Here is a 15,660-nt window from a genome sequence, read left to right on the forward strand (position 1 = left end):
GGTTTCAGACATCACACACCTACGAAAGACTAAGAAATCCGGTTATAAAAAGTCGGAAATAGCAAAGTACATATCCCAATTCATAGGTTTCAGACACCACTCACCTATAAACTGCTAAGAATCCTAGCTCTGAAAAGTCAAAAATAGCAAACTATTCATCCCAAACGATAGGTTTCAGACACCACACACATATGACAGGCTAAGAAATCCAGCTCAGACAAGTCAAAAGTAGCAATCCACCCATCCCAAATCATAGGTTTCAGACAACACACACCTATGAAAGACTAAGAAATCCAGCTCAGAAAAGTCAAAAATAGCAAACTACACATCCCAAATCATAGTTTTCAGTCAACACAAACCAACGAAAGACTAAGAAACCTAGCTCAGAAAAGTCAAAAATAGCAAACTACTCATCCGAAACTATTGGTTTCAGACAACATTCACCTACGAAATACTAGAAAACCTTAGCTCAGAAAAGACTGAAATAGCAAACTACACATACCAACTCATATTTTTATTAAAATAAACTAATATTAAATTATAATATTCATATATAATAATATAATTATTTATATAAAGAATCTCAAAAAATCTTATTTTTAATCAACTCCTCAAATCTGAACCAATAAGAAATCCAGATCAGAAAATCAAAAAATAGTAATTTACATATTACAAATCATAAGTTTCAGACAGCATTCACCTACGAAATACTAAGAAACCTTAGCTCAGAAAAGTCTGAAATAGCCAACTACTCATCCCAAACTCGAAGTTTCAGACAACAAACACCTATGAGTGACTAAGAATCCGAGCTCTGAAAAGTCCAAGAAGCAAACTACACCTCCCAAATCATAATTTTTTGAAAGGACACACATATGATAGGCTAAGAAATCTAGCTCAGAAAAGTCGAAAATAGCAAATTAACCATCCCAAATCATAGGTTTCAGTCAACAAACACCTATGAATGGCTAAGAAATTCAGCTCGAAAAAGTAAAAAAATAGCAACCCACACACCCCAAATCATAGGTTTCAGACACCACACACCTACGAAAGACTAAGAAATCCGTTTATGAAAAGTCAGAAATAGCAAATTATATAACCCAAATCATAAGTTTCAGTCAACAGTCACCTATGAACAGCTAAGAAACCTAGCTCAGAAAAGTCAAAAATAGCAAACTAGTCATCCCAAACAATAGGTTTCAGACAACAACACCTATGAAAGGCTAAGAAATCCAGCTCAGAAAAGTCAAAAGTAGCAATCCACCCATCCCAAATCATAGGTTTCAGACAACACACACCTATGAAAGACTAAAGAAATCCAGCTCAGAAAAGTCAAAAATAGCAAACTAAATATCCCAAATCATCGGTTTCAGTCAACACACACCAACAAAAGACTAAGAAACCTAGCTCAGAAAAGTCAAAAATAGCAAACTACTCATCCCAAACTATTGGTTTCAGACAACAATCACCTAAGAAATAATAGAAAACTTTAGCTCAGAAAGGTCGTAAATATAAAACTATCCCCTAAAAAGAATACGGGTCTTTACATGCTGCAATCTGAAAGACTACGAACAACCGATCCGAAAGTAGAAAATAACACACTACACATTGCAGATCATAGTTTTAGCAAGAAAATCACCTCAGAAAGAATAAGAACTCCAACTCAGACAAATCAAAAATAACAAATTACATATACCAAATCATAAGTTTCACTCAACACACACCAACGAAAGTCTAAGAAACCTAGCTCGTAAAATCCTTAAATAGCAAACTACTCATCACAAACTATTTGTTTCAGACAACATTCACCTAGTAAATACTATGAAAACTTAGCTCAGAAAAGCCTGAAGTAGCAAACTACACATCCCAAATCATAGGTTTCAGACAACACACATCAATGAAAGACGGGTGCTCGGGGAGAGCCTTTGAGAGTCTGTGGGTCCCTTGTGGGCCGGTGGTCGTTTGGGTGCTGGGGGGGACATTTGGGGACCGGGGGAGGGGCTTTGGGGCCCGGGGTGGGCATTTGGGGGTCTGGGGGGGCCTGTGGGGCGCCGGGCGGCTCATTGTGGGCCTGGGGGACATTTGGGGACCGGTGGGGGGCCTTTGGGACCCCGTTGGTCTTTTGGGAGCTGGATGTGCCTTTGGGGGGCCCGGGGATGGCATGTGGGGGTCTGGGTGGGCCTTTGGGGCGCCAGTGGCCCTTTGGGAGCTTGGGGGGCCTTTGAGTGTCCGGTGGGACAGTTGGGAGCCTGGGGGACATTTGGGGCCTGGGGATGGCCTTTGGGGGTCTGGGTGGGCCTTGGGGGGCGCCGGTGGCCCTTTGGGAGTTTGGGAGGCTTTGCGGCCCGGGGGCTTCGTTGGGGGTGGGGGTAGGAGGATTGGAACCCTTTGGGGTTGGGTTAGAGGACCTCACAACACTGTTCAAATGAAACTTGTGTATTATAACGACCACACTCAAATTCTCTTCTAAAATCTCTTCAAAAATCTTCTTTTAAAATGTCTCTATCTGTTTCGCCGAAATAGTTCCATAACCTGTCTAAAACGGTTTCGCCCAAATAATCCTTTAACGTAAATTCAGCGTGTTCCTTTGTTATTGGCATCTCTGCGCTAACGCATTTCAAATTAATATGAAACCTTTTCGCGCGCTACAACAAATCATCGCTAAGAAGTTTCTTGCCTAAGTGTTTCCATGGCCTTTGGTTATTAATATCCTTTGGAGTTCGACCAGTAGAACTATTCCCGAGGCAAAGACATTAATGATTTGGATCTATTCCTGGAGAAATGTTTCTAGGCGAAAATTTTTAAAGTCTGACAGATGATGTCATTGATTGATTGATCTGTCAAGAAAGGGAAATTAATTTGTTGTTTCTAAGGGGAATTATTGATTCACGATAGGTGAATTGAGGTCGACAGCATAGGTGTTCCAAGGTCGATGTTGTTGTTGTTGTAAGTGCATGCTCTCAGCGAATGTCAAGGTCGATGTTGTTGTTGTGAAATTTAGGTCATTGACCCCATTAACCACGTGTTCTCCCTAATGAGTCTATGCCCATATTTGGTGCCCCGTCAGTATTCTATGCCCATATATGGACCATAAACCACGTGGTTCGTACCGGTCTTGTAAGTGCACGCTCTCAGCGAATGTCAAGGTCGATGTTGTTGTTGTTGACACACTTTGATTACGCAATCAATTTAGGTCATTGACCCCATTAACCACGTGTTCTCCCTAATGACTCTATGCCCTTATTTGGAGCCCCGTCAGTATTCTATGCCCATATAAGGAGCCCCGTTTGTAGTCAATAAGGCCATTCTACTCCTAGTCTCTTAGCAGGTACTTAAACGGAGGGGAGGGGGACTTCAAGTCAATAACTCCTCAAGAGTGTCGAAATATTTCTATAATGTCATATTTTTCCATATAGTTATTTTATTTTGGGTATTTTTCGAATATTTGCCACCCCCCCCCATACACCTCAAGCATCTCCCTCATGTATAATATTATTGGAAGTATGTAAATTGCAATCCTATTTAGTACTGGCCTGTTGTTGTACGATGTTATTTTGAACTATGAAGAATAGTAACTCAAAGTAGCTAATGTCCCTTACCCCTTTCTAATATGCCAAGGTAGTAACTCACGCAGTGTTTGTAATTAATGTTTTTCACATCTTGAGCATATCCCTTACTTTTTGTCATCATTAATATTTTGTAGTCACGTGATCACGGCGGGATATCTGACATATTTTGGCTTAAAAGCAAACCCCCTGTTGGCGAATTAAGGGAAGGAGATGTTAAATGTAGCTTATAGAAGTGATAAAATTTCCATCTAATTCCCCACATGAGGTTACTGATCTCGTTGTACTTATTTTAATTATTTAAATTAAACAGGGCGATGGTTCCAGTAAGATTTTTTTTTTTTTTTTTTTTTTTGTTTAATCTTTTTTTTTAGGTAAAAATTAACTTCCTGTTTTAGTATAATTTTTTTTTTATGTTTACTGTGCCAAAAGAAACATTAAGATCCATCACTTTTAAATATTTTGATTTTTTTCAATTGAAGTCTCGTTTAAGTTTTTTTTTTTTTTTTTTTTTTTTTTTTTTTTTTTTTTTTTTTTTTTAGGGGAGAGAGGTTTTTTTTAGGAGTTGCTGAATTGGAGGAAGCCCAATTTTTCCTTCCTTATGCAACACTTCTGTAACAACACGTAAACCTCTTCTGTTGTTATAGAGGGGCTTATTCAATCCTAATATATTCTTCTTCTAACATGTTCACATAGAGTAGCAAAAGGGTTTTCGTATCTTAAGAATAGCAGCGAATGGAAGATAAAAACGAACTTTTTCGTCAATATTTTCTTGGTTTTAATTAATTAATTGAATTTAATAATCGTTCAATTAAATTAGCTATTGATTTGTCGTCAATTTTCAGAAGCTATATTAATATTAATTATATAATTAATATAATATAATTATATAACATTATTAATTATAACCATATAATCTACATAATTATATAATTTATTTGGTTATATTTAATTATATTTAATATAATTACTCGCCAAGTAAAAACCTCTAAAACATTATATAATTATTATGTAATATTAATTATATAATTGAAATTAATCATATAAAATTTAAAGTTTTGGAGCTCTTGCGATCAGTGTTCCCGGATATTGCAATCTTTTACTCACTGTCTCTTTTTGTCTCAAGTGTGATATATTGTACTACATTTGTTGGCAGGAAAAAAAATCTTTAGAATTCAAGACCTTCTGTATCGTTTTATTTACCCTGAGGGATATTTCCCTGTATTTTTGCTATAAGTATCTATAGCAGTCTGCGTCTCTGTAACTAGAAGATATTGTCCTTTGAGATTAAATGATGTTTTGCATCAAGTTGAATCTAGGTCTTTTGTACCCAGTATGCACGAAAATTTCCCTAGAGGCTCTTAAATAAGGTCATAATGTCAACTATTTCTTTTCTGCGTTTCCAATGGAATCCAATTTCTATTGTTGAAAGAGTAACTTGGTGCTTTTCTGTCTATAAGCTACCATTTATAGTTATGTTGCGGTATTTCTGGGGAGCGTTTCAGTGTTCAAGTGAACCAAGTCCATTGTTGTTATAAAAAAAAACTGCATTAGTAATAAGCTGAATTTTTATGAAAAATCAACCGCGCGATTACAGTTAAGTTCCATATTTAGTTAAGCGGTGAAAAAAAACGACGGTACAAAATACATTATTAACGTAAAACCCAAACAGATATAGCTTTTTTTTAGCTCAAAAGTACTATATTAAATTCTAAGTTTAACTTTTAAGTCTAACTTTTCCTTCGGGAAGCTCTTTAACTAGTAAGGACTTATACCGAAAGTAAATAGTAAAGTTTTAGTCACTCAATACTTTTTTTCTTTTCTTGTTTGTGCAGTCCAATTTTAGTGAGTATGTACAAAAATAAACTTGCTTAAAAACAAACATTTGGGACACATACATAATACTCATGGTTGAAAAACACATTCGTCCTATTGAGAATGCATAGGCAAACAAACACACACACACAAAAGAACAATCCAAAATCAAACTATATCTTTTTATATATTATAATCTATAAACGTTAAACCGAAACAAACATATCATCTGAAAGAAACATACCCTCTCTATAAATTTTTCTCTCTTGCTGCTTTTCTGGAGTTATTGAATGTCTTACCTAACATAATGTTACTGTTAGTCTTTCCTTTCACCATAACGTTTACCCCTTATGTCCATGCTCCATCTTTATCTCCCCCTCTCTCTCTCTCTGTTTCTATGTATAACCAAAAAAAAAAAAAAAAAAAAAAAAAAAAAAAAAAAAAAAAAAAAAATCCTTCGCATTCTGTCCTATATACTGAATCCCAGTGGAGTTATTCCTATAAATTTTTGGGAGAGGATTATTTTTAATATCATAAAGGGAGGGGTTAAATTTGTTATTTTAAAACTTCTGTCAATACAAGTACAAAAAAGGCATTTAGGGTTGCAGGACCACGTTTAGCCAAAGCAAACAGTTTCAATACAAAAACCTATGGGGCTTCTGGTGGATTATAAACGCTCTGACAGATTGCAGTGTATTTTTTTAAAAAAGTCTGACCTTAATTAACACTTTTACCGAAAATTTCAGATTGAATCAGATTTTATGGTGATTAACTCTGGAATTTTGTTCAATTTTGTCTGAAAGCCAACGCCTAATTAATTACGAATACTAGAAAACTCGCGTTGTAAACTCACATTGTATTCTCCTATTATTTGCCTGTTTTTGGCAGCTTCCCAGCAGTGTCATCTTCACCAGTTTGCTGTTAGTATTTTTTCATCCTGTGGGATAGTGAACTCCCATGTTCGGCCACAATACCCAGGGTAAATTCAGCATGACGTAACAAGGTGTCCAAAAGTGGGCTATGCTTGTAAAAGCTGTGTAAACAGCATATTTAAAGGTTGAAGGCAAGCTTAATACCCAAAACTGTGTTATTTCTGGCGTTGTTTAATCCTGTCAGAACAGTAGGTGAACTGAAGTTCTTTTTTTCTGTTAAATTTCATATAAGATAAAATGATTAAAGTAAAACAGAAGAGAAAAGAAAGAAAGGTGGCTGTGATCGAGAAGAAAATAAAATAGCAGTTTTTTCTGTCTTATTCTACAAGAAGTCAGTTGAATTCTCTGGAAGTACCATGAGTGTCCCTAGAGGAACGCTGCAAGACTACATAAAAAAAAGTTGAGAAGCTGAATATCCCTCTAAAAACTCTGGACCTGAATTTCCTTACACCCTGTTACAACCCATGATCAATATTTACTGAGGAACAAGCAAAAAGACTAAAAACTTACTTGAAAACGATAGCTTATATGCTTTCGACTGTATTCCCCTAGAAGCGTGTAAATTTGCATAAACTTATGCCATTATTAAGAGCATAAAAGTACCTGATAATGGAACTGCAAAGGTAATGGAAACAGTGGAAGAATTACAGGTAAAGATTGATACCGTGGTTTTATGGATTGACTTAAAACTATCAGTAAGAACGCCAATAAGTGCAAGCCTATGATGGACAACTGCTTTCAACTGTCACAGTGTAGGAGCTTTCTTTAACAACCTGGATTGAGGCCTATATAAACACATGTTCAGACCACAAGACATTGGAAGTTTTGACGAATCAGGTCTGAAAAAATCCACAATCCTGGTAATATCATTGCACAGAGAGGCCAGAAGTAAGTAGGGAAGGTCACATCAGCAGAAAGAGGTCAGTTGACCACGATTTGTGCTGTTGTTAATGTGTTGAGAACACAGTCCCTCCTCTACTTATTTCCCCACAAAAACAGTGTCCGGAAAGTTTACTCAGGGGAGCTTTACCAGGAACCATCATGATCAGGCTCAGAAAATACTTCTGGCTGGATGATTGCCTCTCATTCTTTGCTTTACTTGCAGCATTTTATCAATCAACTCAAACCCAAAAAATCAACAGGAAAAAAATATTAAAAACTCAGAAGTGCTCACTGACACCCCTATGAAAGAATGCATTACTGCTAGGATAAAAGCTGTATCTGTCAAAAAGCCCTAGTCCTGGAACGGAAGAAAGTCAGACAAGTGAAAAGACTAAAAAGCAAAAGGTGTGTCTCTCGCAACAAGAGTTACAGTTAGAGTGACGATTCTGACGTAGATGATCCTGTATACAACAACTCTTCAGACCCCAGCATAGACATTGAAGACAAGCCCCCTACCAGCAACTTTTAATTTGACACTGTGAAAATCAAGGCTGGTTATTACATTCTGATTGAGCCGAAGAGCAAGAAAGGGAATTCTGTTCACAATATTATCATTATCAAAAGTAGCAAATGAAGAACGTAAGGTCCTCTTTTGGAAAGAAATTGAAATAAAAAACAGTGTACTTATTGACCAAACGGATTGTGTCGTAAAGACATAATTTTAAATAAAACTTCCTCCAATGAAAGCTAGAACAAAAAGATTAGTGGAGCAGCGAACTTTTGGGGTTAATTGGTGAATGTATAATTTGAGGTTAATAATTTTTAGCTTTTTTTAAACCTTAATGAAATTCATTTTGTATTTTTTTATGCTGACCATATTCTTTCTTAATTTTATAGCCGAAAAACAAGCTTTAATTTTCCCCTGGTCACTTTTCTTTTTCTTTTGTCCAGTGGCCAAACGTAAGGCAGAGACGACAAAACCAGTGCCGGGATGGCCCAGGTTTGGCACTCTTGACCACTTGGATAGAGAGGCATCCAGGTGGAAAAATGGCGGAGTATTTCTAATTGTCTTTTTCAAGGATGGTATTGAATGAGTTACTTTTGCTTTGACATGCTAAGCAACTTCTTATCGCTTGAATCAATTCATGGAGAATTAAACAAGTCAAAATCAACCGATCGTGGGCCAGTCTCCTATCTATATATCGGACCGAAAATCAATATTGAAGATCGAAACGTATATGTTGATATCGCAAACGATATTTGAAAATATCAGTTTATTTCCAGCTTTTTTAACCATCTACCAGGTAACATCCAACAAAAATTCCAACATACAAGAAGTTCTTGCTAATATCTATTTTTAATTTGAAGTTCTAAGGGGGGCAGCGGCCCCCCCTTCCCTACGCCCATGATTTGGAATGGTATATTTAACAGACTGTAGTTGTTATTCAATTCTCCTAATCAAGGAGGCACACTTGTGCCTCTATAAAGAGGCGACCCACCACAATGTTAAGCGATTTCAGGTCCTAGAGGTCGCAGAGAGACGGCGACAATCGCATTTTGTAGCCCAAGCTCAAACTAAGAAACTTGCAAAATTTCATCCTCCTCCAACTTTATCTTCATGGGGTAAACTGGGCCGGAAGTTTCGACCCTCCCACCACAGCCCCCCTCTAACGTTGTCCGATTGGGCTGAAATTTAGAGGTTATCCTTTCCTTAGGCCCGGGAGTTTATCCTCGAAATTTCAGCTCAATCCAATCACTCCTTCCCTGTTTTCAAAAAACCAAATATAGCCACTTAAAATTCATTTCGTTTCTGTTGTTATCCACACCTAGGGGCCACAGATAGAAACTGATCCGGGTGAATGAGGACTTATTCGAAGCATAATTCGACCTGTTAGGGCCTTTTGATATTTTCAGATTGAAAAAATTATCCCCCGAATTTACATTTACGAAAAACCTCGTTTTCCTATAATAGCCCAGGTTAATTTTTCCCACCACAACCCCCCTTTAACGTTGTCCGATCGGGCTGAAATTTAAAGGATAAGCTTTCCTGGGGCCTGGGAGTTTATCCTCAAAATTTCAGCTCAATCTGATCACTCCTTCCCTGTTTTCCAAAAACCAAATATCAAGTTTTGTGGGAATTTGCTTGCGTCGAAAATAGATTCCATTTACTAAAAAACAATTACAAGCGTGTCTCTTTAGTCCAGCGGTTGATACTCCAGACTGTCAGGCGGAAAACCCGGGTTCGATTCACCGTCAGAGCAAATTTTTTATATACTGAATTTAAACTTTAAAAAAGAAACTCAGTTTCTTTTTTAAATTATTTGAAAAAATTACGTTTTCTAAAGAGTTAAAGAGGCTGAGTTACAAGGTCGACCCTTAAAACGTACAGGGATTAGGAGGCACAGTTGGGGGGCTGTTAAAGAGGCTGAGTCACAAGTTCGAACCTTAAAACGTAAAGGGATTAGGAGGCACCCTGTACGACGTGATTTGAGTATTCAGGAGTTAAAAGCCTTAACACAAGAATGTTCAAGAGCGGGGGGTTTGGGGGGCGGCAGCCCCCCAACTTTAACTCCTGACACGATCAGCTAACAGTTAGTCAAGCAATAATTAGTAATAAACTGTACAAAAACGTGCAGAAATTATTTGAAAAAAAACTACGTTTTCTAAAGAGTTAAAGAGGCTGAGTTACAAGGTCGAACCTTAAAATGTAAAGGGATTAGGAGGCACAGTTGAGGGGCTGCCGCCCCCAAACCTCCGCTTTCGCAGCCTTTAAATAAAAAAAAGTTCTTTAAACTGAAAGTAAGGAGCGACATTAAATCTTAAAACGAACAGAAATTATTTCGTATATGAAAGGGCTGTGCCCTCCTCAACGCCTCGCTCTTTACGCTAAAGTTTGATTTTCTCACAACTCTTTTTTTTAAACAATAAAAACTTTAGCGTAAAGAGCGAGGCGTTGAGGAGGGCACAGCCCCTTTCATATACGGAATAATTTCTGTTCGTTTTAAGATTTAATGTCGCTCCTTACTTTCAGTTTAAAGAACTTTTTTTTATTTAAAGGCTGCGAAAGCGGGGTTTGGGGGCGGCAGCCCCCCAACTGTGCCTCCTAATCCCTGTACGTTTTAAGGTTTGACCTTGTAATTCAGCCTCTTTAACTCTTTAGAAAACGTAGTTTTTTTCAAATAATAAAAACTTTAGATCTGCCTGCAAGTTGCATAACATATTAATATTCTTGAAGTGTACTGGTTTTATTGTTGTAACAAGTTTGTGATACAAAATAATATTCAAGTCGGTTGTTTACCAAGTATGGACATTTTCCATCTCAGTTTTTGAATTTGATGATTTATCATGACTGAAGAATTAATAAGCGAATAAATTTGTAATAAGTAAAATAACCTGTAGTAAGCAAATAAATAATTAAAATAATTTGTAATGAGTAAATAAGTAAGTAAAATAATTTGTAATTAGTGAATAAATCATTAAAATAATTTGGAATAAGTAAATGAGTAAGTAAAATAATTTGCAATAAGTAAATAAATTTGGTATGCACTAAGAAAAATTACTTTCGGATCTGAAAGACAATTTCATTTGTCTAGAAAATTCTATGAAACTTTCGGCCCGGCTTAAAGCCATAAAGCTGTCCAAATTAAGTTAATAATTTAAAAGATTCGCTTTCAAAAAAGAAGTATTTCAAAGAAAAGTATATAACCAGAAGAGAGCCTACGTCGAGCAGAAAGAAAAATACATAATAAACTGAAACTTAAAGCCTGTTGTGACTCGCTTCAGAATGGAAAAATTAACTACAAAACACGAATTGTTCGATTGTCCAGTGGCTCATAAATACTTTTTTGGTAGCTAAAGAATGTTGAAACACTGCTTCTCTTCTTCTATTAATCAAGTTGGAAATTGCTTTTAAGCAAAAAGAAGAAGATGAAATTTAATCAAGAAGCAGTCCTGCAAAGAACTAAAAATTAGTGTTTTCTTTTAGTACTTAGACGACTACATTGCGACCTGTTCCGTTCTTCCTTTCTTTCTTTTATTCTTTTATTTTTTAGACTACTACATTGCGTCCTGTTCTATTCTTTCATTTTTCTTTTATTCTTTCTATTTTATTTCTTTTTTCTTTATTTTTTTTCTAAATCGGCAGCGTTATTTTTTCTGAAATGGTTCATAATTCAATGTTGTCCAGTTTAGATGATAATGGAACAGAGGAAAATATTGGAAACTGTAAAAAAAGCAAATAAAGATTTTGAATTTTCATCTGGGGGGAGGGGCTGTCAAATCTTAGTCGTTAAAAAAACTTAAATTAGAATGAACGTCGTGGAATCTTAATCAACAAAAATTGAAACAAGGATGAAAAACTGAGCATTGTAGTTGAACCTTAATTTGAAGTTATCAAAATTCTGAAGTTTAATATGAAGTATACCCAAGGAGAAAACTGTCAAGGCAAGGAGATTATGCTCAACTAACGCTACCTTATTCATTTATTAATTTCCTAACTTATTCTTATTTTGTCTTGTGCTACATAATAGATAATATTAGACCCATTTTTTCGATTTACTAAAATCTTCCTTATAATTGAGTTATAGCAGAAATTGTTTTTGTTTTATATTATTATATACGAATATTAGGTGTGATAATTACCTACCCTATCAGACAAGAAATATATTTTTACACCCTAACAATAGAGGGTTAAGGGGTAGTACAGTAGTCCACACGAGAAAGTAACAAAATTAGTATTAGTTTATTTTCTGAATGACTGGTATTGAGTATACAAAAGTATGACCAAAGGGGAAATTATCAAAGTGGAAGCATGGAAGTTTTGCTTAAACTACGGTACGTTATTTATTTATAATTTTCTTTTTGATTTTTTAATTAATTTATTTTTTTATTATATCTACTTATATTTATTTTATTATATTTACTTTATCTATTTCATTCATTTTTCCCCTAATTATTTTTTCTCGTGCCTCCTAATTTAAAAATATGTACACATCATTTTTTATTTACTAACATTTCTGGCATTTTAGGTAGCTTACGGAGACTACTCAACAGAACTGACAATTCATAGTGTCACTAGAAAATTACACAACGCTGTGGTCAAATGTGAAGTCCAAAATAGAGTGGGCACAAGCGAGGATACCCAGACGTTAAACGTTCACTGTAAGTGCCTTTTAAAAAATATCTTCTTTTACTCATAGATACTTTTGTTGATTCATGATAATCATTTTTTTTTAAGTTGCTTTTATTCCGCATATTAGCCAAATTGTCCGTCGGATGACAGGTATAAAAATGAAAACACACTGTGTATATTGCTTTATGATGATTGGATAAAAAATAGTTTGCCCCTCCCTCAAAAATTCTAATCTTGCCCTCCTCCAATAAAATGAAATACTTTTACTGAAACCATCCCTCCATCCCTCCCTAAGCTGCACCTCCATCCCTAAGATAAAACAAGGTACACCTGCCAAAGTAAACATAAAACACCTCCTCTTTTAATGATACCTGTGGACCTAATTGTCTTTATAATGAGGTATACTCGCTTGCCTTTAGGCCAAAGAACGCATACTCTCTTGAGAGCGTCCAAAAACCAACTGACTGATCTTACCTATGCTCGCCAAGGAAATTGGTACTCGCTGTGCACGTATGTAGCATCTTATTATAGTTTTTTTGTTATTGGCTGGCTCTAGATCACCGACTCTCAATTATGTATCGTAGATAGTAATATTCCAGCCCATTATTTAGTAAACAGAGTAGATGTGCCCTTAAATTACTCCCATTTTATTATTGCGTTTTTTTTTAATTCATTCATTTAGATGAACAAGCTGATTACAACTTCATAGATCGACTGTGGCACTTCAAAAGACATTATGTGATATTTTTTCTTGTTGACATTTATAGCCCATCCCATTCAGCTCAGCACCTTTGATCGATTGGTTTACCTGTTCCAAGGTACCTTGTTGGCAAGGCCGAACCAGGATTTTTTCCGGAGGGGGGGAGGGGTACTCAATTATTTTTATTTTTTTCGGGGGGGGGGGTACACAAAAAACGAATAAAAAATTTGTTTATATCTATTTTTTTTTTACGAATCAGACGAAAGATTTCGGGGGGGGGGGGAGAGGTCAAACACGCCTAAACCCCCCCCCCCTCTCTCGGGTACGGCCTTGCTTGTTGGACTCTCAAGAGATTTGAAGGGATTTATCTTTTTCCAAAATGGCTCATATCTTCTTTTCTCACCTACGGAGATTATCTTAAGTTAGAACTTCCAACAATAAATCCCCTTTTTTTACCTTATCCTGAATGCCCCCCCTCCTCCCAAAAAAGAAGGATGTTTTACAAATAATTGATCATAACAGGCAAGGTCGTATCCAGGAGGGGGTTTCAGGCTTGACCCCCCCCCCCTCCCCCTGAAGTTTTGGCCCGACTCGTAAAACCTTAGCGAAAATGCATATAAAAAAATTTTTGGTGGTTTTTTGTAATGTTTAAAAGAAAAACTATAAAAAATTTCCTCTCCTCAAATAAAAATCCTGGGTACGCCCTTGCTAATAGTCCCAGTGCTTTAAAAACTCGAAAAGTATTTTCTGGTTTAGCTACTCTTGAAAATTTGTGCTTTGTAACATGCCAAATTTTGAATTACTGTAGCAGAAATGGTATACATTAATGCTTTCACGTTTTAAGGCTAATTTCGGAAACCCTAAAATTTACTTTATTTCATTATCTTTTTAGCTTTAATGGACCTAATTAATATGCCTTATAATTAATAACCCTGAAATTATAAAACTAAATGTGCAGTTTTGACAGGTTAGAGTTGATCTGTGAAACTCACATTTGATTTTACAACTCGTTAAAGCTCAGCTGTTTATACATTTTTAAATAAGATTTATGTTTTCTCTTGTTTTATTTTAAAATATCTACTGACCTTTAATGACAGATACAAATCAGAAATAAATGTGTTCTTCTTAAATTTATTTTGTTAAAATATACTTATTTCTTTTTCTTGGTAGCTCCGGTGTTATAATTAATAATAAAATTTATATATCCCAGAAGAGTTCAAAAAACTTTGACAAATAGAGTGCTTGCTTGCTTAAGTCTTAAACTTCTCCAGGAGGAAAAATGGGTAATATATCAACTAGTTTTTCCTCGCTCTTTTGTCCCTATCTCTCTCTCACTTTGGGATTAATTTCTCTGCCTGACCTATCTTAAACTTCCGAATAATTAACCAAAATGAATTACCTTGGCTACTCCACTAGACGTCATCTTAATCCACAAAGGACATTAACAATTTAACTCTCTCTTTTCGTGATTAGCTGCCGCCATCTTTTTTGGTAGACTATCTGTCACTGTAGTGATGCATTATTCTGTTAGTAAGAGCATTTCTTGAGTAAATTTTCCTTTGTATAATGTCACCACTTAGTTCGCTAATGTAATTTACCTTGATTAAGAGGATTTTCTGGCGAGAGGTCATTTGCTAAGTATGCTAAGGAGGACTGCAAAAGCACAATAGAGGTTATTCCTCATTTACTAAATGATGTAAATAAGCATTTCTTCAAAAATACAAATTTAGTGGTGATTGCCAGAATTCAGCTGGTCACTTGCTTCTGAAAAAATTTCTAAAGGCGAAAATGAGTTTTCTAGGGAGAATTATTCTTTCTTCCCTCCTCTGTTTACTTTAGTATAGGGATTGGGGGGGGGGGAGGGGGTAAAACTATCACCAAAGACACTAACAATTTAACTCTTTTTTTTTTGTGATTGGCTGCCGCCATCTTCTTTGGTGAAATAGGTGTCACTTTAGTAATAAATTATAATATTTTGGCCAATCATAAGTTTTCATTAAAATTCCGATGGCTCCTAATGGCCAACCTGATAGTAAAATTTCATTGTAAATGGCCTTAAAGGCTTACACTGTAGGTTGTTACACTCAAGGCAGAGATACGTCACCTTGAATGAGAGATAGAACTGTAAACACGGTCGTCTGCTCGGAATTGTACCCTTCTTCGACAGTTAGTGGACAACCCCTGGGTTTGTCATTCTTTCATTTTCACTAATATCAAGTAAATACTAGAAAGCAATAAATAACTAATTCTTTTCAGGCTCGTATTTAAGCTAGAACAACTTTCTTTTATTGAAGTTCTAATCTTATACAATTTACTATCGATAATGCAGGAAAGAAACCTCATCTGTCTAAGTAAACGATACATCTCAATATTCTAAAAACAGTTTCAAATATCAGATTGTTCCCTTTAGAAAATTCCATCATCCGAATCAATCTTCTTGGTTTCACACTCTTGAAATTGTCCCTTGGGATAGATTCCTCCCTCAATAAACACTATTAGTTAGAGTCCTAAGGGACTGTAAATCTTCCCTTAGTTGATTCAGTGTTGAACATTTAAAAGGTTGTATATCCTATTGATTTTTCTTCTCTATATGCCTTTAGGTTTGTTAATTTTTATATGCTCCTTTCAAGTTGACAG

The 15,660-nt window shown here is 35.8% G+C and overlaps 1 protein-coding gene across 1 annotated transcript in view; it reads left to right on the top strand.

Moving 5' to 3' along the window:
- Window positions 1-15,660, top strand: part of LOC148950046 (irregular chiasm C-roughest protein-like) — a 236,950-nt gene that overhangs the window by 141,311 nt on the left and 79,979 nt on the right. The window contains exon 6 of the mRNA XM_089092086.1: window positions 12,220-12,352. Within this exon, the coding sequence (XP_088948212.1) occupies window positions 12,220-12,352 (133 nt within the window). The remainder of the gene's footprint in view (window positions 1-12,219; window positions 12,353-15,660) is intronic.

Source organism: Artemia sp. Qi Xiang Cuo, chromosome 7 (genome assembly GCF_049724085.1).
Source record: "Artemia sp. Qi Xiang Cuo chromosome 7, ASM4972408v1, whole genome shotgun sequence".
Taxonomy (NCBI): Eukaryota; Metazoa; Arthropoda; class Branchiopoda; order Anostraca; family Artemiidae; genus Artemia; species Artemia sp. Qi Xiang Cuo.